General features: G+C 22.2%; 8 protein-coding genes across 8 annotated transcripts; 4 read left to right on the top strand and 4 right to left on the bottom strand.

Moving 5' to 3' along the window:
- Nucleotides 1–798: 798 nt before the first annotated feature.
- Nucleotides 799–2,607, bottom strand: PVVCY_1303950 (conserved Plasmodium protein, unknown function; the record flags this gene model as incomplete). The annotated part of the gene is made up of 1 exon (XM_008624068.1): nt 799–2,607. The coding sequence occupies one exon, from the start codon at nt 2,605–2,607 to the stop codon at nt 799–801; it is 1,809 nt and encodes a 602-aa protein (XP_008622290.1).
- Nucleotides 2,608–4,152: 1,545 nt separating this feature from the next.
- Nucleotides 4,153–5,646, top strand: PVVCY_1303940 (conserved Plasmodium protein, unknown function; the record flags this gene model as incomplete). The annotated part of the gene is made up of 1 exon (XM_008624067.1): nt 4,153–5,646. The coding sequence occupies one exon, from the start codon at nt 4,153–4,155 to the stop codon at nt 5,644–5,646; it is 1,494 nt and encodes a 497-aa protein (XP_008622289.1).
- A 1,066-nt stretch (nt 5,647–6,712) lies between these two features.
- Nucleotides 6,713–7,045, top strand: PVVCY_1303930 (conserved Plasmodium protein, unknown function; the record flags this gene model as incomplete). The annotated part of the gene is made up of 1 exon (XM_008624066.1): nt 6,713–7,045. The coding sequence occupies one exon, from the start codon at nt 6,713–6,715 to the stop codon at nt 7,043–7,045; it is 333 nt and encodes a 110-aa protein (XP_008622288.1).
- Nucleotides 7,046–8,207: 1,162 nt separating this feature from the next.
- On the top strand, nt 8,208–10,016 carry PVVCY_1303920 (conserved Plasmodium protein, unknown function; the record flags this gene model as incomplete). The annotated part of the gene is made up of 1 exon (XM_008624065.1): nt 8,208–10,016. The coding sequence occupies one exon, from the start codon at nt 8,208–8,210 to the stop codon at nt 10,014–10,016; it is 1,809 nt and encodes a 602-aa protein (XP_008622287.1).
- Nucleotides 10,017–11,341: 1,325 nt separating this feature from the next.
- Nucleotides 11,342–13,321, bottom strand: PVVCY_1303910 (conserved Plasmodium protein, unknown function; the record flags this gene model as incomplete). The annotated part of the gene is made up of 1 exon (XM_008624064.1): nt 11,342–13,321. One exon carries the CDS (start codon nt 13,319–13,321, stop codon nt 11,342–11,344), a length of 1,980 nt encoding a protein of 659 aa, XP_008622286.1.
- Nucleotides 13,322–15,150: 1,829 nt separating this feature from the next.
- PVVCY_1303900 (conserved Plasmodium protein, unknown function) lies at nt 15,151–18,494 on the bottom strand (the record flags this gene model as incomplete). Its single annotated transcript, XM_037634764.1, has 6 exons — nt 15,151–15,297; nt 15,394–15,548; nt 15,640–16,631; nt 16,813–16,912; nt 17,008–17,329; nt 17,541–18,494. 6 exons carry the CDS (start codon nt 18,492–18,494, stop codon nt 15,151–15,153), a joined length of 2,670 nt encoding a protein of 889 aa, XP_037490813.1.
- An 839-nt stretch (nt 18,495–19,333) lies between these two features.
- PVVCY_1303890 (DnaJ protein, putative) lies at nt 19,334–20,212 on the bottom strand (the record flags this gene model as incomplete). The annotated part of the gene is made up of 1 exon (XM_008624062.1): nt 19,334–20,212. The coding sequence occupies one exon, from the start codon at nt 20,210–20,212 to the stop codon at nt 19,334–19,336; it is 879 nt and encodes a 292-aa protein (XP_008622284.1).
- A 2,424-nt stretch (nt 20,213–22,636) lies between these two features.
- PVVCY_1303880 (GTPase-activating protein, putative) lies at nt 22,637–24,758 on the top strand (the record flags this gene model as incomplete). Its single annotated transcript, XM_008624061.1, has 2 exons — nt 22,637–23,663; nt 23,971–24,758. 2 exons carry the CDS (start codon nt 22,637–22,639, stop codon nt 24,756–24,758), a joined length of 1,815 nt encoding a protein of 604 aa, XP_008622283.1.
- Between the last annotated feature and the right edge of the window lie 311 nt (nt 24,759–25,069).

Genomic DNA, 25,069 nt, shown 5'->3' with positions numbered 1-25,069 from the left:
AAGAGTCAAATAAACTTTTTTTCAACAAATTTTATTTTCACATTTGTCTTTTTTTAAATTAAATAAGCAGGTATACTAACTTAGTATTTATAAAAGTTCATTATCTATCCATTTTTAATAATGGATCATATTAATACACTTTTTTCAACTAATAAAAAGTAACAAATTATAATAAAATCGTAAGACAAGTTCCATAAATATGTTGTTTCCATATTTTCACTACACGGGGTATATATATCAACTTAAATTTGGAAATAAGTTTGTATATAAAAAAAAATAGTAAATAAAAATATGGGAAGTGCCTGAAAATGTACATTGTTTTTACTTTCCATTTTTATAAAAAATTAAAAACACGGTATTTACTTGAAATTTACAAATCTCTAAATTAATAATAATAATAAAATATATTGTTTATAAATTTGGGTATAGAGAAATTATAAAAATAGAATGAATATACTACCTTGATCATTAATTAATGAATAATATGCTAATACCTAAGTTAGACAATATTAGTGTAAAAATAAAACAATTCTTATAATAGTTATTGAATTGTGTAATTTATTTTTTATAACATAAAAAGAATAAATGTTTTGTATTATTAAGTTTGACAAACACAAAAAAAAAATGGGTGTATATACATGTATTATGTATATATGCATGTTGTTGAAATACATAAACAAAACAAATTGAAAAAAAAAAATATTGAATTAAAAAAATTATGATTTTCACATATATATGATAAATAGCATGATAAAAATTATAAGCTTATTCAAAAAAATAGGTAACAAGCTGCTATCACTAAACATTTTCCACCTCAACAATGTCCTGACTAGCATCAAATGTATTGTCAAAAAATTTATTATTTACTATAAATTCAATACATTGCATTAATTTTTGTTCATACACATATATATCATTTTTCATTAATTGATATATAAGTGGTGCATTTTTATGAATATTTAATGAGTCGATCATACTATTTTTTTGTAACCTTTTGTTAAATTTTTTATTTTTTTGATTATTCTTGTCTGAAATACTATAATAAGTACTTTCATATACATTTTTATAATTATTTTCAATTAATTTATTTAATATTGGAACAAATATAGATTTTTTTTGTGACTGAGTTTGATAATAAATATTTCTACCAATAGCAGACGAATATTTTTCTACTAACAATTTTTCAATCAAACTTGTTATTTTTTTTTCTTTATTATTATTTTCTTTTGTTTCAGAATTTATATTACTATTATTTTTCATTTCCATAATTTTTTTTTTTGTAGGATAATTTTTTTTTCGTTCTTCAATCCATTTTTGTATTTCTTCTTTACTTTCTAAAATATTTTCATTTTTTTCATTTTTTTCATGACTTAATAAGTGAATATCAAAAAGTTCGATATTATATATTTCTCCACAATTATCTATAGGACATTTAATATGTTCTAATTTATTATGTTCTTCTAATTCTTTTTCATTAACTTCTATATTGCAATATTTACAATAAATAATTTTTGATTCATTTTTATTTTCACTTTTTTTATTCTCTAAATCATTATCACTTTTTTTTATATCTTTCTTTACACTTATATTATTATTTAAAAAATTATTATTTTTTTTTTTTGTGTGTGCCTTTTGATTTTTTTTTTTATTCCCCATATAATTTATTGTATTATTATAATGTCCATTTTTATTATGGCTGTTTGGGTAGCCACAACTATTATAATTATTTGTGTTCATAAAATAATTATTATTCATGTTTCCAATATTTAGACCGTTATTCACATTTAATTTGTAATTTGTCTCATCATTTATTAAGTTATTTTTATAAGTAGAAATGTTATTTGATTGGTTAGGGACATAAAAATTGTTGATAATATTACTATGCGGTTCTCTAAAGTTGTCATAATTATTACCTGCACATTTATTAATATAGCTAGCTGATATTTTTTTATTTTTATTTTTATTTGTATCATGGCTATCTGGCATATTATTGTCATTCCAATTTACGAGGTCCCTTCTCATTAAATAATCTGGGGGTATTGGACCCGAATTAGAATTGTTATCCATTTTTAAATTATTTTGTATATATCCATTATTATTATTATTTAAGGAAACATTTTGGGCATTTGCCAAGATATTTTTATTTACATATCCAGTTTTATTATTGAAATAGCTATTGTTTTTGTATGGCGGGTAAATGCTCATTCGTTTTTTTATATTCATATTATTTTTGTTATACGAAAAATCTGGGCTTTCATTTTCAATGTTACTATTTCTACTACCCTTAGAAATGTCACTATTATTATAACAAGTAAAATAATTTTCTAAATAATTATTATTATATAATTGTTGACCTTCATTTGGTATTCCATTTATTTGGTTGTCTCTATATTTTGAATTTGATATAGTCTTATTTCTTTGGGCATTATAATTATATTCGTTCATATTTTTTCCTTCAAATTGTTGACCTCTATTTATTTTATTAGTATAGTTTAATTTTTCTCCATTTATTTTTCCATGATTAACATTATTTTTTTTTTCATTTGTATTATAAAATTTATTATTAAAAAAATTCTTATGTTTGTTTACAACTTCCTCATCATTCATTTTATGCTGAAAATGTATACATATATTTTTTTCCTTTAAATTTGTAAATACTTATAATTTATAACATCATAGTGATACTCTATATAATTTAAAAAATATATTTATTCCCATAAAATCCATCCATTAATTTATTATATATATTACAAACTCGCTAAAAAAATAAAAGAAAGAATAACAAACCAGGTATTCATATATCTACAGCATATATAAATAATATCTCCTTAATCAATCACAAAAAATGAATAAAAAAAATAAATAAATTATATTCAATTTATTATAAAAGATTATTTTTTATTTGCTACTATAATAATATATTTTTTTATTCATTATATGTATGCATTTTTTTAATACATTTGATGAGCAGTAATATATGAAGTCGTTTTTACCACCCCTTTGCAACGTTTAATTTTTTTTTTTTTTTTTTTCAACTCATTGATATAACATTTGATTTTTCACAAATGGTAAATATATTGAAAAGAATAATTGTATTTTCATTTTTTCAATCTATAAATATTTTTAAATGAACCATTAAACATGTCCTAAGTTTTAAAAATAAGTATTATATTGAGACAAGCCATGGTACCAAAAAAAAAAATACAAAATTACAACAATTAATAGTTTTGAAAAATTATAAAATATGTTGACAATGATGATTGAAAAATTAAGAATAAAATAAAAAGTATAATACGATTGTAAATGTATAATACCTTTTTCCTTATCTCCCATATTATTCATAAATAAGTAAATAAACAAATAAATAAAGATATATTACAACCATGTGGCTTAAAGCAATAGATTATTTTTCAATTAATGCATTACAGTCTGTCCTTATTTAAAAAAATGGAATAATATGTAAAAAAAAAAATAAGTTCACACAATTTTCTAAAGGATATTATTATATAAATAATAATTTTTATTGACTACACATTTTTTCTTATTTATTTTAATTTCATATTTAATTAATGTTTAAGGTATTTAATTTCCTTCATTTTTCCCCTCTTTAAATATATCTTTTTTTAATTTTTTGTATTACACATTTTTTTCAAGCTAAACTTATGTTAAATTATATTATTCAATAATTTTTTGCTTTTCGAATTGAGACTAAAAGGGTAATAAACTGTAAATAAGTTTTAATGCTTTATTGTAATTTAGTATATAAAAATAAATATCATTCCTTTGCATATAATGCGATATATACTTATTTTTATTTTTGAAAAGCGAACATGAATGAAAAGACAAAAACAAACAAATCATATATGTGCAATTAATATAATGAATAATAAACAAATCACCAATTTACGGAAGCATAAATGTATCCTTATATAAAAATGAATGAAATAAAAAAAATATAAATATTCTTAAAGCAATTTAAAATAGATATATATGAGCTAAAAGTTTTTATTTTATCACATTTTTATGTTTTGTTTTAGCCATATATTCATTTGCTATACTTGAATTTTCAATTAATCCGTCTTTTATTTTTTTTTTAATTCTTCTTCCCCTTTTGTGTCTTTTTCGTTTCTCTTTTTTTGTGTGTAGAGCCACATGGCTGTAAATCAACCAGTTTTCGTAGATACCGATAAAATAAATGCAAATAATATTTGTTTACAAATAAGTAAATGGGAAATAAGCAAAGAAAAATGTGAAGAACTTTTTAAAGACAAACAGATTATGAACCTAAAGGAGTATATATCTAAATATGATGATGAAATAAAAAATAAAAAGAATAACAATGCAAGTGATAATGTAAAAGATTTAGAAACACAAGACATTGTAGTAATTTGTGTTATAGTTAATATTCCATATCAAGTTCGAAAATATAATAATGAAAAGTATATTTTTTGGGATGTATCAGATTTAGTAGATACACAAACAAGAATATTTTTAACAGGTGAAATATGTGAGCAAAACGAGCATGTCAAAGAAGGGGCAATACTAGCTTTAGTAAACCCATTTATAAAAGATAAAGATCCGCAATATTATAATTCACGTATTATTGAAATATATGATAATAAAAATTTAATATTAATAGGATCAGTTGATAAATTAGAAAAATGTAAAGGTAGAAAAAGAAATGGAGAAAGTTGTAAAATTATTTTATATACCCCTTTGTTTGGAAACTATTGTAAATATCATATTAAGCAAGATAAATCAAAAAAAAGAAAAAAAAAAAATGAACAAAATGAAAATTATCAAAATAGAATAATCGAAAGAGAAGAAGCAAATACAGTGAATTCCACTGATCATATAAATATAAATGAAAATGATACTGTATGTTCTGATATAAATAGTAAAGAACCAAGCCAAAAAAAAAGTAAAAAATCAAACAAAAATAATGACACCGGAACAAATGATGAATCCTTTGATATTGAATCGATAATATCTATGTATGAAAATAAAATAACTGTTAAAGATAAAAAGAAAAAAATTGAACTAATTAATAACAGAATAAAAGAATTAGATGATTTTTCAAAATCACATAATGAAGGAATTGATATAGAAATGATAAAAAAAGAAAATTCGTTAAACACAAAAGATGAAAATATACAAAGATCAATCAATAATATATTTTCTGAACAATGCCCTGAATTATTACATTTAATTAATAGGACAACCCAAAAAGATAAAGCAGAACAAGACCCGGAAACAATTTTAAAAACAAAAGAAGACGAAATTAAAGCAAATGAATTATCAGCTATTAATGAAGAAAAACAAAAAAAAAAATTTGAAAACTTTTTAACAAAATTAATTCAATTACAAAAATCAAAAGATGAAAATGATGTAAAAACATTATTAAAAGGTTTAATTAATGTTACTAATAATTTTTATTTTAATTTAAAACATGTACATAATTCAAATATATTTGATATATGTTATAAACTAATGGATCATCGAAGTGAAGAAGTAGCTATAGCTGCACTTCGATTTAAAAGAAAAATTAATCGTCTTTATTTAGATTATTATAAAACACGACTTAAGAGAAAATCAAATCTTCAAACATCAGTAAGTCAGGATTATGAAGCATCAATAAATAGCTAAATATGTCTTATCATTATTTCAAAACATGCACACAAATATACATTTATCAAAGACTTAAGTATTTTATTTACTCTATTTTTTCTCCGTGTATGCATAAAAAATGTATACTTATATGTTCTTTTTTTTGTATATTCATTTTTAAACACGTTAATTTTTATTTTATTTTGTCATTGGATGCGTATTATACTTATATGCATATGTGTGTGTGCATTATTTGGTAAAAATAAAAATCTGTTATACATTTATATTGGCATTTATTGCATATGATGACTTGGAGCTATATACATATGTATGAGCCCCTTTAAAAATTTGTTTAGTTACCCTTTTATTATTTGACAACCACTCTATACATGCACAAAAGAACAATAAATGTAACTGTTATATACAGAACATTTTTCAAACCATTTTCAAACAGTTTTCAAAAAATTTACAAAAAATTTACGAAAAATTTACGAAAATTTCTATATATATATTTACAAAATTGAAAGTGACAAAGAATATAATTTTTGTACACCTTCAAATTCTCCTATTTAATACGTATATTATATATGGTTATTTAAATATTTTATTTTTCATTTTAGCATTATCGTTTTCTTTCTCCTTTCGAATTTTCATTTTTTGCGTTATTTCCAACATATTAAACAACACATAAAATAAACAAAGTATTATCAAAAATTATCATACCAAAATAATAAACATTTTTATGCTTATAGATGAATGTCTTACTATATATATAGCTAGCTTTTTTTTTTTTTTTTTATTTAACAAGCTACCCATTAATTTATTAATTCTTTTACTTGTATATCAATTTATTATTATTTTTTTCAATTTTATCATATAATACATAATTATTAAATTAAAAAAAATATATAAAACATTTTGAGTAAGACATTTTAGGATTATTTCCTTTTTATTTTTATTAAACCAAATAACTCTTAAGAAAATCGATAATACTAATGTTGTTTCATTTGAATATTGATTAAGAATTTTTTTCTTTATATTTGGAAAATATATAGATATATTATAATATATAAATTCGTTAATTGAAATTAACAAAATTTTCAAGATGACTATAGAGATTCCTCTTATATTGTCAAGCACAATTCCATTATTTTGGAAGTCCGGATTAGCACAGCTTTCATTTGCAAAAACAGGAGGCTCTTTAGCAGCTGCAAAAGGAACTTCCCTTTTGTTAAGCAAAGTAGCATCAACTGGTAAAGGGGGGCTTTTAGCTTCAACATCCTCACAACTTGATAACATAAAAGAAGCCGCCCAAAAATTAGTAGAGGAAATTGAAAAAAATATTAACTTAAGTTTATTATTTTATAATATAGAAGATGAAGAAACAGCTGGATACTATTTAATGACAATGAGAGAACAAAATGAAGAAGCCTTATAATGTATGCATATTATTTGCACATATTTGCATGAGATAATCTAGTTAATGAAATATCGCCAAGGTGTTCCACAAAGATTAGATTGATAAAAAGAAAAGACGTCACCTAAATGACAATATGCAAATATAGCAATGAAGTAAAAAATACATTATCATATATTTCCCCCCTAGTTTTATACGATTATTATTTGTCAGTAGTTAAATCTGTTTTCAATATATTAAATGAGGCAAAATGCCTATAGTCGTTTTAAACCAGTAAACATAATGTAGAGATGAATATGTGCTAATACACACATAAGCCTATAAATATGTGACACTTTAATGTGTATATAAATTTGTATTTACATTTGTAGTATTTAAAAAATTGCATATTTTTGTCTGTTCATTTTACAATTATATTCATTTTAAAAAAATAAAAAACAATAATATACCTAAATTTTGGCATTAAAAAAAAAACATGTAAATAGCCATAATTACATAATTCAAGGTAAAACGACATATTTATAAATTTTCACAAATTAATCTTCTTTATGATTTAGTTGAAATATTTTCATTAAAATATGACAATAATATGGATTTCATAAATGGGAAACTATTTTGCAATTCTTCTATAAGTATTCATCATTTTATATTCTGCATATTCTGCATTTTGTATAAAAATATAATTTTCTATATTGTGCAAAAAAAAAAAAAAAAAAAATAATAAAATAAAAGAATATGTTGTGAAAAATGTTTATATAGGTAATTTTTTAAAAAATAATAAAAAAGGAAATATAACATATTTTCAATAAAAAAGAAAAAAATTATTTAAACAATATCATATATTATAAAAAAAGTTTTAATTTTCTCACTATATATAATGAATATTTGTGTTTTACAAAATTTTCCACATATAGAGATTAAATGAAAGGGGGAGAATACGCATGCTATAAATGTAAATATATTAATACGTAAGTAATAATATTACAATTTTAAATACAAAAAAAAATCTCCATTTGTTTAATTGGAAGTATGTTATTTGTTTTTTATTTGAGTTATGAAAAAATTGTATAAAACACGCTAGGGGAATATAATACCTTTTTGAAAGCTTTATTTTTTACATAATTGAATAAAGCAAAATTAATTATAAGGAATATATACATTTATAAAAATCCAAAAAAAAAAAATGTTTCCTAACAATGGCTTTAATGGAGGAGTAAATCAGATGAATGCTTATCAAAATAATAATAACATCCCTTATCAGAATAATAATGAAAATTTCTATCAAAATAATGGGAATATTATGCAAGGGGGATATAATAATGGGGTTGTTAATAATATGTATGGGAATGATTATATGAATAAAAATCTGAACAACTATAATAATGATATTTTTGGTAATAGCATGAATAATAATATGCCAAATGTGAATAATATGCAAAACCCAAATAATTTTTATTTTTCAAACAAAAATGATAATATAAATATTCCAAATCAAAAACCAATATTTACACAAACTAAACAAAATGTTTCTATTTTTGGAAATAAACCAAAAAATACACCCCTTTTTGCAAATAATAATATTAATAATACTAGAAATGAACCTAAATTTGATAGACCCAATCAAACATCCAATTTCAGATTTAATGATTATGTAGGTAAAGACAAATCAATATTTGGAAATCGAATAAAAGAGGGAAAATCACTTTTTGCAAATTCAAATAATATGAACCAATTTCCAAACTCTGTTAATAATAATATGAATTATGGAAATAATATCAATTATGGAGGTATAGATAATTCAATCCCTAATAATAATTATGTAAATTACAATTGTGATTCTAGAGGAATTCCTCAAAATATGATGAATCCATGTAACTTCAATGATCCTATGACAAAAAATATGAATTTTATGATGAATCCCCAAAATAATAAAATTAATAATAATCCATATATGAATTATAATATTAATGGTAATAATCCTGTTGTAGAAAATTTTAATATTGGGGGAAATAATTCTGCTATTCCCGGTGTAAATAATTTGCCTTACAGCATGCAAACAAATTTAGCTAGTGGGGCTAATACTATAAACATGGGAAATTTTAATAATATGAATAATCCCTATAATACATATGAAATGGATGGAAGAAATCAAAATATAATTAATTATCCCCAATTTAATACTCAATCGGGTCTAAACATGGATAATAAATTTATAAATAATAACGTAGGAAATATGCAAAATTATCAAAATATGTTACAAAATAATAATATGAACAATGCAGGTAATTTTGGTTTAAATAATCCTCTCAATAGTGGTTTAATGCAAGATAATAATAAAAATATAATGGGACAAAATTATAATTTTAATAATCCCGATTTTAGAAATCAAATAATTCAACCAAACAGTACTGACACTAATCCGAACTATAACAATAACACAACTAATTTGGGAATACAAGAAATTAAAAATGATACAAAAGATATTGAAAATAAAAATAATCAAGATAACGGAATTTTATTTACTAATGAAAATGAAATTATGTTTGAAAAAAATTATGTTCAAATTGACAAGACAAAAAAAATAAAATTTTTTAATGAAAACTTTATTAAATCTTTAGAACTAATAAATAATCATAATTTAAATAGTTACAATGAAAATAGATCAACTATATATACATTCCCAATCTCTCAATTATTTAATAATGCATCATTTTATTTGAAAGCAATTGAAGAGTGTAAAAAGGGAGAAAGATTTGATGTTGATAGTCAGCTATTTGATAAAATATTTTCAAAAAATATTTCGAAAAATTTTACAGTTTTAAAAAATATTGATGCTACCAAAATAAATGAAAAAGATTTCGATCTAAGTATATATTATCCCTTATTACATGTTGAAAAAATTAAATTTAGAAAACCCTCTGAAGTTCCTCAAAATATAAATCAATTGCTAGCATCTCCATTTGAATTGGGGAAAATACCTACAGTTATTTAAGGAGAACAATGGAGTTTACTACTCTCATATTACACTAATTATATCGTTATATATATATTGGTGTATTATTTTTTATTTTTTTTTTTCATATAAAAACATTTCAATAGATGTCAACACTTGTGTGTGGGTTTGGCATTTAATTAAATCATGTCTACTTTTTTTTTTTTTTTAATATTCACATACATGTTATAAAAATATATACATATATATATGCGCATGTATTCTATTTGAATATTCGCCTAATTAAAACCTTTTGTACTTATGCTTGATGTTTTAATATTTTTGATTTTTTTTTTCTTTTCCCTTTATTATTTTTTTTTATTATAATTAAAAAAATAGTAAAACAAATCTAATTAAGCATTTTATATAAACTATTACTTCAAAAATATGTTTTAAATTGAATATCATAAGCTTGAGATCATTTATGCAAATTAGGTACGAAATAACACTAAGTATGCAAAAAAAAGAGAAAAATGTAAATATAAAAAATATACAAGTTCCTATGCTTCACCATTTCACTGATTTGGTATCCCCATATAGTATGGAAAAGGAAAAAAATAGAACAAATATATATAATTAAAATTTTAAAGCACATTTTCAGTTTTTATTAAAGTCATATTATATGTAGAATAATATTTTACATTAACAAAAAAAAATAATAAAAAAAAAGAAACGAAAAAAACTAATTAATATTATATAAACATGTGTCCTTTCATGCACACATAACATGGAGGATGAAACTTTTATGCAAACGTCGAAGGAAATTAATTACCTCCTAGTGAAATATGCTAACAATAATCAAAGTACAACATGCCTATGCAAAATATACAGATAAAATAAGAGGATATATACATGCTATTTAAAAATATGCATGTGTTATTTATCAAAAACACATGTAAAAAAGACAATATGCAAACAACTCAAAATGTTTTGCAGTTATATAAAATGGCAAAGCAAAACTTGCTTGAAATACTAAAAGTGTTTAAATTTTTCCGGAAAACTATCCACACGCATATATATATACATTACAGTGTAAACATGTTTAGATCCTCTTTTTGTTTGTGTTTACTAATACAAGTGTAAATTGTATATGCTATAATTTTTAGTCACCCAAAATTTTAATTACATTCCATACATAAGTGTGCATACCACATGGAAGTTCCCATTTTATAAAATTTCATAGACACATATCGATAAATTATGGGATCATCCCAATTTGAACTCTATGAAAATTGTTGATATTTTATGCATCCTCTTAAAAATAAATTCGTACATATTATCAAAATATTTCTAAAATGGAGAAATAAAATTTTCTCTATTTTTTTTTATCTTATAGAATTTGTTGGAGGTGAATCATCAGGTGATCGAAACCAATTAAAAACATAATTATAATAAGACGAAGCAGTATTTGTAGCTTCTGAAATAATTTCATTAATTGTATCATCATTTTCAACATCATCTTCATCATATTTATCATTTGAATCTCTATATTTTATCATAACTCTTTTTAATTTTCCAGATTTACCAGATACATAATAAGCAATAGTAAAAATATCACTAAAATCTTCTTCACATAATTTACCCCTATAACTTTTATACTTCCTAGACGGATTTCCATTAGCTGCCGGAACAGATAATGTATTACTATATCTAATATTATTATTCGGAATATTATTTTCTTGTAATGTATTTCTATGGCTTTCTAAAGGATTAAATATAAAACCATCTATATTATCAAATAATACATCAAATCCTATGGTTAATTTTTGTAAGTTCTCCATTGTATATAACATTTTATATAACCCTTTTAATCCTAATGTTGTAAAATCAAATACAAATTTCCATGTCCAATGATCATGATGTAAAGGATAATAACATACTTCAAATTTTTTTAATAATGGAAATGAGCAATTACGAAATATATGTAACCATTCTAATGTTTGACAACCAATAATTGTTAATTTTTCTAATTTTGCAAATACGGATGGACATAATGCAAATGGCTCATGTATAGGTGTATTATCACTCATAAAATATTCAGGTGATAATAATTCTATTGTTTTTAAATTTGATACATTTTGAAATATAATTGCTGCTACTTCATGTATATATATACCATTTGGTGAGTATATTTTATCGGATGTATTTAGATGCTTAACATTTTTCATTTGATGCAAATAATATTGTCTTTTATATATCGGCAAATTAGCCCACTTTTCATCTAAATATAATCTCTTAATATATGTAAATACATTTATTCTATTATTTATTACATTACTCGTTAATTTATTTATTAATTCAAATTCTAATATTTTTTCTAAAGTTAAATAGTTTAAGCATTTTACGTAAGAATCCGCTGATAATGGGAATGAATCCCTATTACCTTGGGTTGATTTATTTATTACGCATGTTTCAATTACTTTATCTTCTTTGTTTAGGTTTTCCTTTACTTTTGTATCTATTTCTGCTTCAGTTTCTTTGACTTCCTTTTCATTCTTATCAGAAATATTTTCATTTATATTAGCATCTTCCCCTTTTCGTAAAAATATATTTTTAAAATTATTTGTTAATGCGTCCCAAAAATTAAAAGATTCTCCAATTTCAATCCAACTTTCCCCTTCTGAATCACCCTCTTTTTTTGTTACTCCATTATCAGGCTCATTATTTGGTGTACTTTGCTCATCGATATTAGAGCATGTATTGTTTATGCCACCATTATTACATAAATCATTATCTATCGTTGTGTTTATTATAATTTTATCTGCATTTTCGCTGGTTTGGTTTAATATGCAATCGATTTGAGTACTATGAATCTCATTCTCTTTCTCGTTATTATTATCACTATATATATCCTCACCCATATCACTAAATGTTTTGTCAATAGCTTCACTGGATATGCTGCTATAATGTATTGTATCCCCATACTCGATTCTATTGTTATGGTCAGAATAGTTATCTGTGTTATTATTTTCGTGATCACTTATCCATTCGTTACTGGTGCCTTGGTTGGCACAACTCTCTCTATGCAGGTTGCTATTCATGGGAGCTACTGTTCCACCACTTTTAATAGTATAATAATCTTTCCGTATTTTTATATGTTCTCTTTCATAATATTTATGAGAAAATGTGTCTATACGTGAAATGGTATGATCCTTTTTATATTTCGAGCATGCCACTTTTAATTGATCGTCATTACATTTTATAATATTTTCAGCCAAAGAACTACTTTGTTTACTTATTATTTTCTCTTCGTTATTCACTTTATTAATATGTAGATCATTTACAGTCGAGCCATTAGTACTCATGTTGCCTATATAACTGGTCTCATTTAAAATATTATTAATAAAGATATTTATGGCTCGCCACTGTACACCTACTAAGGGTGTTTATTTATTGTCTTATTTGCAATTTTGTGTGTTTTAATTTATTCCGGCTTGTATTATATTCTCTAAAATGATTTTCTTTAATTAATAATTTTTATTTTTTTTACTTAAATTATTCTTTGTGCTATTTTTAAAAATCTTCAAATAAGTTTGTTTATAAAATGGCTATTCTCCTATTTTTATCATCAAATTTTGGTATATTAAGAGAATTGCTTATTTATTTTATCATTCAAATTTTCATTAGGTAATTTTTTTTATTTCATATTTCCTCTATCCATTAATGTGTGTGTATATATATAATTAGCTTATGTTATCCATATTTTTAAAGGATAAATATATGTTAAAGAATTAATTTTTCTTAATATTAATTACATTTTATGTTTTTAAATTATTCAAATGAGACGATAAAATGATAAAGTTAAGAACATTAATTTTATAAAAAAACGAAAAACAAAATATAAAGATTAAAAGAAATAAGAAAAAATATTATTAATTCAAAAAATAATTTTCATAAAGGTATAATCAATTATCTACTCCATAAAGACAAAAAAAAATAAATGAAAAAGTTTCATTGAATATTTATGACTATTAAGTTTTATAATTTTCATATATTTTTATTTATTTTCTATTTATTATATTATTGATGTTGTGCAATAATTATTATTTTTTTTGTATACACAATATACAAAGAATAGGAAAATAATCATCTATAAATAAAAAAAGTGTGAAAGTTATAGAAGTATATTGTGTGTGAACTTTAACGGAACGATGTTATTTTATTATATATAATTTTTTTATTATAATATAAATAGGTGTGCCTTTTAAAAAAAATTATTCATTAAAAATAAATTTCCGACTAAAATCTTCTTTATATTTACCTGATTTTGTTATTTAATTTATTTATTAATGTTTTTTTTTAGGTAGCCATTTATAAAAGACTTAATTTATTATGTAGCCACTTAATATTTAATTTAAAAATAAACTAGTATTTAAAATGGCTATATTTAATTATTATATTTTTTTTCATGCACAAGTAATAATTTTTAGGTGTCAAATAGCCAAAATAAACTTAAAAAAAAAATTACAAAAACAAAATATAACATAAAAGAGGAAAATAAAAAAAAAATTAAGTATTCAAAAATATATTGTCTTTTAAAAAAAGGTTGAGAATAACATTCCATTATATATATGTACAGTTTTAACATGCTGGTTTTGAAAAGAAATTTATTATTGCATGGGTTAAATAACTGATAATTCCCTGTTTATATATTTATTATTATTGGACACGAACATATAATATCTCTTTTTTCTCCATACAATATATGAAGCTATCTTAAGCTGTATGTTTTTGTTAATTTTGATATGCATATCGTATATTTTTTTAAGCGGTGTGATATGGGGAAAAAGCTATTTATAATTCCTCAACATGTATATTCATACAAAAATTGGTGATATAATTGGGATGAAAATCGAAAATAATAATTTCTTCCGAAATTAAGAAATTCGTACAAATAAGTACATATATTTATACAATATATATCATTATTTATATCGTTGTCTTTTGTGGAAATCAATATGATGAAACTTACTAAAAAATATCTGGAATATGTTTTCTCTTCATATATATATATATATAATATGCATAAAAATAATGCCCACAAAAAAATCACATTTTATGGATATCTTTTAATAAAATAAAATGAATAGCTATGTTATAAATAAAGCATGGTTTTCTCATTATACTATTCCCTTTATATTAATTCTACTGCATCAATAATTCCGCTGAAAGCTCGAACATTCTCAAGTTCCTTAAATCTGTGATAAAGTATATCATATTTGTAAAACATTTTTACTTTTTGGGAAACTAAAAATCTTGGAGCTATCTTTTTCCCATATACCTACAAATATGAAATGCAATATTGTATATAAAATGTTCAAACACAAATGCAAATGCATATAGTTTCCATATAAAGCAAAATTAACATCTCACACACCTTTTCAAAAACTGAAAAATCATTTAATCCGTATAAAGCCTCTAGATTCACTTTTTTAAAATTTTTAGTTATTAACAAAATAAAATGCTTATATTCGACTAGTTCCACTTCAATTTTAAATAAGAAATTCTGAAGGGCCGTAAAATTTTGAGGTTCTAAAAAAAAATAAAAATGCCAAAATTCATAAATACTAAATTATGTAAATGTATATTTTTGTCTTTATAAAAAATAAAGATATGTTATCACCAATAGCATTAAGTAATATTATATCATTATTTTTTGCATTATTATATATATATGTGAGCACATGTATATATATCAACATATATTTTATACTATTTAAAAGGGTTGTTTTCAATGCATGTGTAACAGAATCTCTATTAGATATGGTATATATTTCTTTATTGACATCATAGTATAACACGTAAGTTTTTTTATCTAATTTATCTTTATCAATAGAGGTATTTGGACATTTATCATTTTCGGGAACATTTTTTTTGATAGGATCACATTTATTCTCTAAATTAAGAGCATTCATATTTAGTCCCTTTTTGAAACCCATATAATTTTTTTCAATTTCTCCCCCCTTTTGTATGATATTAAAATTGGAATTTCCGTGTGTCTCTTTGGGATCTGGGTCATCCATCATATGTCTATCTTTCTCATTGTCGACACGCTTTAAAAAATTATTATTTGGGTTGCATTCATTTAATGGGGGGTTAGCAAATGTATTACTATTATTATAATCATTGGTATATATTTCTTCTGTATTGGCTAACTCGTTTTTTATATTTAATATATGATTCTTTCTTGGTTTCACAGATATGTCTCTTTTTTCTTGGCAATTTTCCACTTTATCAAATGCATTATTAGAATTGATATTATGCCGATGACTTTTTTTTTTATTTTCGTTTATTTTATTAACATGTTGTTTATAATTATAATTTTGCTCTTCGTCAGAGTAGTCACTACTTTTATTATTATTTTTTTTATTTCCATCATTTTTTCGGTCATAATATGTTTTGTTTTCTATATCTTTGGTATTTCTTTTTAGATCAATATATTTGTGTATATTGCCTAACATATCAATGCTATTTTGTCTATTACTATGATCTTTATTTACATCCGAATTTTCATATAAAAGATTATTTGGTACATTAAAGGACGGATTTTTGCTTAGATAGTAGAGTAAGTAATTAGAATCTCTCTTTGTGTCATCAGGGATTTCCGAATGATCTCTAAAAAATTTAAAAATGAAAATATAAACATGTTTACGACTTATTAATGTACATATGCGCATCCTTAGTGATGGAATTTCGATTAGTTTCCTTCCACATGTTGAAGAAGAAAGTAAAATCAAGGAACTATGTTTCTTCACCATACATCTAAACATATTTTTAGCTTTTTTATGTTAGTAACCTTAGATGAGATTGATTGATATTTACAAATGATACTTTTTGCATTGAAGGGTTTTTGATATGATCCTTTTTTGAGGAATAATTTTTTTTAAAAACTACTTCTATAAAAGTAAACATATACATAAACAAGTTTATATATTTGTAGTTATAATGCATGTATGGAGAAATTTAATTTTATATATTTATCAGTACATACTTTTTAGTAGGTAAATTTGATAGATGTATATTTTTTTTAAGAAATCATTTAGTTCACGTCTTGATGAAAACATTTTCTCACAGTTGAACGTAACATTTTTAATATTATTTGAAAGAATAGAAACAATAGTTTCAATTTCTGGATGTCTAGTTTTTATCCTTCTTAAATATTTCATTATTTTTATTATTTTTTCATATTTATTTAATATATCATCTTCACTTTTTCTTCTATTTAATATTTTATCCTTTTTATTAAATTGTAATCGTATAGGTGAACTCCGTTCTCTTACCAATTCACTGTCGAGATTATTATATTTGTTTCGCTACAAAAATTGAGAGAAATAAAATGCTATCAAGATTGATCAAATTGTGATAATGGCCCTATTAAGCCAGTTAATACCTATGAGAACTGCATATATACATATGTATACGCGTTTATACTTCCTCCATTTTCATCGAAGGAAATAATTTGCATAATATATGCGATTATAGCTACACTACAACCACAACTTTTTAAAGCATGCATTATCTAACTTCTTCCTCCTTAGAACAATACAATTTATCCAGGAACGGATATTTATGTTGCTTCGAAAATATGTTTGACGAGTAAAACTCAGTATTATTACTATCACTCCTATTGTAATTACTGCTCGAATTTACATTATATGCATAGTTAAAGCTTTCATTATTACTATCATCAAATAATAAAGAAGAATCATTTGATATTGAGGGTTTTAGTTTGGTTACTCCATAAGATATATCGTCAATATCATTTTTATTTTTATTATTGTTTTTACTTTTATTTTTATTATTCTTGTGACTATTTAAATCAATTGTTGTATCATATAGATTTATCTTATTGGGTATTATATCATCATATGTAATTCGTTGAGAAAAGTTCATACTTTTTTTCTCAATTTCGGAGTAATTATCAGATAAGTCCGAGCAATAGGTACCATTAGAATCGGAAGAATAATATTCATGGTTATTGTTATTTTTTATGTTGTCTTTACTTTTGTTTTTATCTATATTTGTTTTTCTTTCTTCTTCAGAGCTTACATCAATATTTGCCTGGTTTCTTCTACTACTTTCTCTATTTTCACAATTTGGGTTGTTGCCTTTTTTTTTGTGTTTTGATGAAATAAAATTGTTTATAGAATCAATATTGTAATTAGTTTCATGTTGGTTATTTATTTTATCGTTTTTTGAGCTAGCTTTTTGTTCACCCAAATTACCCTTATTTTTTTCATTGGCTATAAATATACATTTTTTTATATTTTCGTTGTTTTCTTCTATTTCTTCTAAATTATAATTAATTTCAAGATTTAGATCAATATAATTTTTTTCATTTTTATAATTTTTTACAAGTATATCATAATTTACATAAAATGGGCATTCTTTATTTATCTTATTTTTACAAAATTTTTTTTTATGGATTTTATAGACAGTATTTTTTGGAGTTTGTTCATTTTCATCATTTTTATTCATTGTATTTTTTTAAATTAATGGGAATTATGTATACAAAGAAAAAAAACAATCTATATCAAAAGGATTATTTTTTAAATTAAAAGCTTGTTACAATTCTTGATGTGATACACATATTCATTTAGTTGGACATAGAGTAATGTATATGCAGAGTTATATTTTGATTTTTTATTATTTAGCCTAAAATTATCAATATTTATATTTCTATATAAATATATATATATATATATATACGATTTTGCGAAAAAGACAAAAAAATTATAAGCTAATAACTTTTCTCCAAAAAAGGGAAAAAAAAATTGAAGAGAATACGAAAACATTCACACATTTTATTTAAATTATTATTTTTTATATTTTCAAACTATTCAAAAATTATTAATCAAATCTTTAATTAAACTTTTTGTAAAATAGATAGACCTATATTATATAGTAAGTATAATTTCACAAAATTCGTAAAAATGTAAAGAAAAATAATTAACACACTTAAGACAATAATTATTCTTCCACTATATTTTGGTCACATATTTTTTATGGAAAACTATTTGATATATGATATTTATGTAATTTTTTTAAAGGTGCAGAGATTTGTTTGAACTTATTTTTTTATATTTAAAAAAAAATTGTTTATTATTAGTTTTAACATCATATTTCAAAATGATTTCATAAAATATGCAAGTATTTCTTCGAATATTTCCCGGAAAAAATATCGAAAATGTTTGATAATTAAATAATGATATACAAATTAAAAAAAAAAAATAAATAAATATATGCATTATTATACATGCCTATAAAATATATCACATACTCATATTATATACACATGTGGATCTATAGGATAATAGTTATAATCCTTTTAACTTTTTCATTTCGATACTACGTTTTTTATTTTCTTCAAGTCTTTTGCTTATTTCTTTTAATTCTTCTTCTGTTGGAGGTTTAACTTTTTTTTTTTTAGGATTTTTTTTAGAGTATTCAATTTCGATACTAGTTAATAGTGAGTTTATTTGTTGATTCCTTCTTGCTTCATTATTTCTAATAGCTAAAACTAAATCATCAATAGGTTCTTCTACTTTTCTTTTTTTTGGTTTTTTATTACCAGCACGATTATTATCTTTTTTAATTATATTTTCATATGATTTAATAATATTATTTATATTTTTTAATGACTTTTCATAATCTTTAGTTTTTTCTAATTGTTTATCTTTAAAAAGGTCGTCAAATATTTTTACAAATCTATCTAAATCAGATGTATCACTAAATGGAATATATTCAAGAATATGTTTAATATCACCATTAAATTTATTATAAAATTGAATTAAATCTTCTTTTTCATCTTGGCTATTTTTATATTTCTGTTCATATTTTAATATGTCTTCTACTTTGATTCTAGAATGAAATAATTTTGGATCAAGAAAATTTTTGAACTCATCAAAATCTTCTTCTAATCCAAATTCATCATAATTTTGTCTTTTTTCAGGATCTTTTAATATTTCATATGCTTTTTGTATTTGCAAAAACATTTCTTTGCATTTTTCTAATGTTAATGTTTCATCTTCATCATTTTTATTTCCTTTATTATTTATCTTTTTACTGTTAGATAAAAACTTGTCTGGGTGATAAGTCAAAGCTAATATTCTGTATGCCTTGGCTATTTCCTTTGCAGTCGCTTTTTTATCGACACCTAATATTTCATATAAGTCTAATTTTTTATCATTTTTCATTTTAATCAAATTGTGTATAGAGAATAAGTAAATATTTTCTCCGCTTTTTGCGGTATCTTTAAAATCAAAATAAATTTAAATTAATAAGTTATTAATTGTATTTAAAATTTGTCATATTTATATGTATACATGCCATTCACTAAGTACATAATACATTAGCACATCTATACATACATAATATATTTATAAAAAAATATACATAAACAAATATATTAACTAAATAATACATATAATAAATAAAGTGTGAGGGCTAATATAAGGCTATTTTTAATATATCTGTACATTTGACAAAAAAAAAAATATGTTCATAATTATATATTTTTATAAAAAAAATTATATGAATATTTTTTCACGGAAAATATCTTTTAAACATTTTATAAAATATATAATTATATTATTATAAAATCGAATTTGTCATATAATATCATAATACATATATACATATTTAAAGCTGTACTATTTTTGGCTAACGTACATTTTTGTATATATTATTTTGCGTGTGTACAAAAAATATAAAATAAACAATTATAATAATGAAAATATTGATAATGTAAAATAAATGATAATTAAAAAAATATAATACAATCACAAAAGTTTTATATTTACAATAAAAAATACATTTTTATTTCCAAATTCAATAAAATACAACCAAATAGTTTTGTATATTGTATTTAAATTATAATCATTATTTTCCCTTTAATATCAATTGCTTTGTAATTTACTTTAATCTTAGTTTTTTTTATTGCAAAAGAATTGGGTTATGCTAAAAAAAATATTCATGGAAATTCATTTTATTTCTCTTTCCCAATATTATTTAATGTCATTACATTTAAGTATGTTTACACATTTTGTTTATTTTATTCTTAATATGTTTCTTATTAGCTGTTTCATATTCTCGTTTTAAAAATTAAGAAGTTCATATCATATATTTGTTTATTTACTCATTTTTCATATTCCATTTTTTATTTATTCAGCCTTCTTAAAAATGTAATAAAAATTAAAAAAAATACACATATATATTATTGTTATTCTTTGGGTTAAGACATTATTTTGTTTTTTTTAAATGTCTAGATAAAAATTAAAATTGGAAAATTGGAAATAAGCCAATATGTTATACAATTAATAAAATGAATTCTTAAAAAATGAAAGTGTAAAGAGAAAATAAAAATAATTTACAATTATGACTTTTTGTTTCAAAAGTTTTATTTTTCCAATGTATCAGATCTATACTCTGACCATGTATGTATAGCATGACAAATAGATTCCTTAAAGAATATATATGTTGTTCCTTTTGTAGTTCTTTATAATTATACGTATATAATATAAGTCTGTACAAGCCCAAAGGAATTTTTAAGTTTCCTTTTTAAAATAAAAGAAAAAATGTATAGAATAATAAATTTGTTATTATGATTGTTCATACAAAAAGTGTATGTATTTATTGACACTAAAAATATGTTTCACAAAAAAAAAAATAAGTAAATGGAATATGTAGGTAAAAAATATAGAGCAAAGGTGTATATTAAAATAAAATTAATAAAATGTATTATTTGTTTTTTTTTGGTAGTACATTAACATGTATAAAACATAGGTAACTATTCCATGTTTTATTTTAGCTATTTTCTTATACAAATAATTGAAAATATGAACTAGAGAAAAATATAAGGTATTATATGGAGCATGCTTATTATTCTATTTCTTTGGGCATAATTAAATATTATACTATATGCACATCATGTATATATATATATTATATTTACATACACATAAAGAAAATGTTGCGGCTTTTTATTAATATAATAAGAAATTGGTTAAACAAAATCGAATTTTGTAAAATAGTTTTACATAAAAAATAAAACTAGCTAGACAATAAGAACTATTACTATATGTCATTTACACAATGTTTTATTTAAACACCTAATATATTTTACTACCTTTTTTTCATTGTGTGCACCTCTAAAAAAAAATTAAATAAATAAAAAAAATAATATTTCCATATTAATACATTTATATAATATATCTTTTTTATTATTTCCTCAATTACTATTATAATTATATGATATTATCCTATGCTATTTTTGTTTTTATTTGAACATATAGCGGTAACGAATTAAGCTAATAATATATATGAACTATAGTTTTGCAGAATTGTGAACAAAATAAGTAATAATTATATATTAAGGATTTTTTTATTTTTTGTTCTTTTTTTTTATTAAAAATAATTTATTTTATAACATATTATAAGCACATGCATAATATATATATTTCCGCATTATAACATTTTGGTGAATATCTATTATTTTCCTTAAAAAATAAAGGAAGTACATAGAAAAAGGTTAAGCCCAGAAAGGGATTGACCAACAATAAAAACTTCGAAATTGTGTATAAAGAAAAAATGATTGTTGTGTGATAAATATAGTTAAGACAATGCATGAAGATAATTATTTAGAAGATTTTCAAGGTATAGAGTTTGATGACTTTTTAAAAAAATTCCCCATAAATGAAAATGATATATTAAATTATGGCGATGATATAGGTAGTAATAAAAGTGATTATTTAAGTAGTAATGGTGAAAATAATGAGGTGTATAATAAAAATAATATTGTATTATTATTAGCAAATGATATATTAGATGATAGTACCAAAGTTATACCACCTTTTCGAAGAGTTTATTGGCCTCTTTTATTGGGTATATATAAATATAATAATTTAGAACAATTAACAAAAGAAATTGAAAAAAAACGAAATTTATATAAACGTGATAAAGATGAATATATAATTAAACAAACTAATTTAGATATTCAAAAATTAGACCCTCGAATTTTTCATCCTTTATCATCGGATGATAAAAATCCATGGACGTTAAAACAAAAAAATCAAGAACTAAATAATGAAATAAAACAAGATATTTTAAGAACATATTCTGAAAAAAAAATATTTCAAAATGAAAAAATAAGAGATATATTAAATAAAATATTATTTGTATGGGCAAAGAAAAATCCTTCAATATCATATAAACAAGGTATGAATGAAATAGTTGCTATATTTTTTATTGTTAATTATCGTGAACAAATAATACAAAATAAGTCTTCATATAATTATGATAGTAAAAAGTATTATAAAGAATATGTTACATTATTTAAAAATGATGAAATAGAATCAGACACATATATAATATTTGATCATTTTATGAATATGGGATTAAAATATTTATTTTCATCTGGTGAAGACAAAAAAAATCAATCTTCAAAAAATTCTTGTAAAACTGTATTATTACAAAAATGTACTTATATATTCCATAAATTATTAAAAAGTTTGGATAAACAATTATATAATCATTTAATATCTTTAAGTATTGAACCACAAATATTTTTACTTCGATGGATTCGTCTTTTTTATTGTAGAGAATTTCCAATTGATGATACCATCATTTTATGGGATTTTTTTTTCTCAGGTAAATTATTCCTTTATTCTATTTTTCCTCCATAACATTATTTTTGGCTTGTCTACATATATGTAAACCTTCTTAGTGAGTGTTTCTTCCCTTTTTCACTTCTTCCCCTTTTCACTTCTTCCCCTTTTCACTTCTTCCCTTTTTCACTTCTTCCCTTTTTCACTTCTTCCCCTTTTCACATCTTCCCCTTTTCACATCTTCCCCTTTTCACATCTTCCCCTTTTCACTTCTTCCCCTTTTCACATCTTCCCCTTTTCACATCTTCCCCTTTTCACATCTTCCCCTTTTCACATCTTCCCCTTTTCAGACTGTTATGCAAAAAATTGGAAAAATGGGCTTGAGTTTGATTTCAAAGGAGATACAATAGAAATCGCACATATGACCTCAGCGGTTTTCCCTTTGATAGATTACTTTTCTATATCTATGGTTTTATTTATTAAAACCTTTTTACTTGAAAATGATGAAAATGCTTGTTTAAAAAGATTATTTAAATACCCTCCTGTTGAAAATATAAGAATATTAATAGATTTATCAATTAAGTTACGACAAAAATATGAAAAAAAAGAAAAAGCAATTAAAAGAGAGGATTTTCAAAATCAAAATAATATTTTCAATAATAATTTTGGTAGTAACAATATTGGAAGTAATCAAATTGGGGGTAATAATTATATTCCCAGTGTTGGAAGTATAAATAATATTTCCCCATTAAGTTCAAACCGAAATTCAAACACAAATAATAATTTAAGCACATTTAAAATTAAAACGGATGTAAATAAAAATCATATAAATGATCAAATTAATGAAAGACATAAATATATAAATGTTCCTACTCTAAGTCAAAAACCAAAAAATGTTAATATATCAAATTTATTAAATAATGTTAATAATAAATTAAATAAAGTCATAAATAATTTAAATAATTTATCTTACAATATATTAAATACCCATCATCGTGGAGATCTACAAAAAAATACTTTTCATTTGAATGAAATACTTAAGGAATTAAAATATATAGAAAAAATATCTGAAGAACAAATGGAAAACCAAATTGAATTTGAAAAAAAAAGTGATGAACCATACATATATTTAGATTGATTTATCAGTCACTAAAATGTGTGTACATATTCTCTATATAATTTTTTGTTTTGTTTTTTTCTTCGTATTTCTTCTTATTTCATATTACACTTTTTTTTTGCATAGTATATGCACTTATAATTTTTGTTAATATTACTAATGAATTATAAAAAAAACTATTTTTCTAAATTCTCCATGTACAAATATTTTATACATTAATATGTTTATTCTGTATACATATATGTATATGTATGTAAGTACAGTTTTAATAACTTTTTAATCGTCCATTCTTACCATACAAGAATTAAAAAATAAAATAGATTAAACAAATT

This window comes from Plasmodium vinckei (assembly GCF_900681995.1).
Source record: "Plasmodium vinckei vinckei genome assembly, chromosome: PVVCY_13".
Taxonomy (NCBI): Eukaryota; Apicomplexa; class Aconoidasida; order Haemosporida; family Plasmodiidae; genus Plasmodium; species Plasmodium vinckei.
The sequence above is the reverse complement of the archived record's forward strand: the minus strand, read 5'-3'. Positions and strand labels throughout refer to the sequence as shown.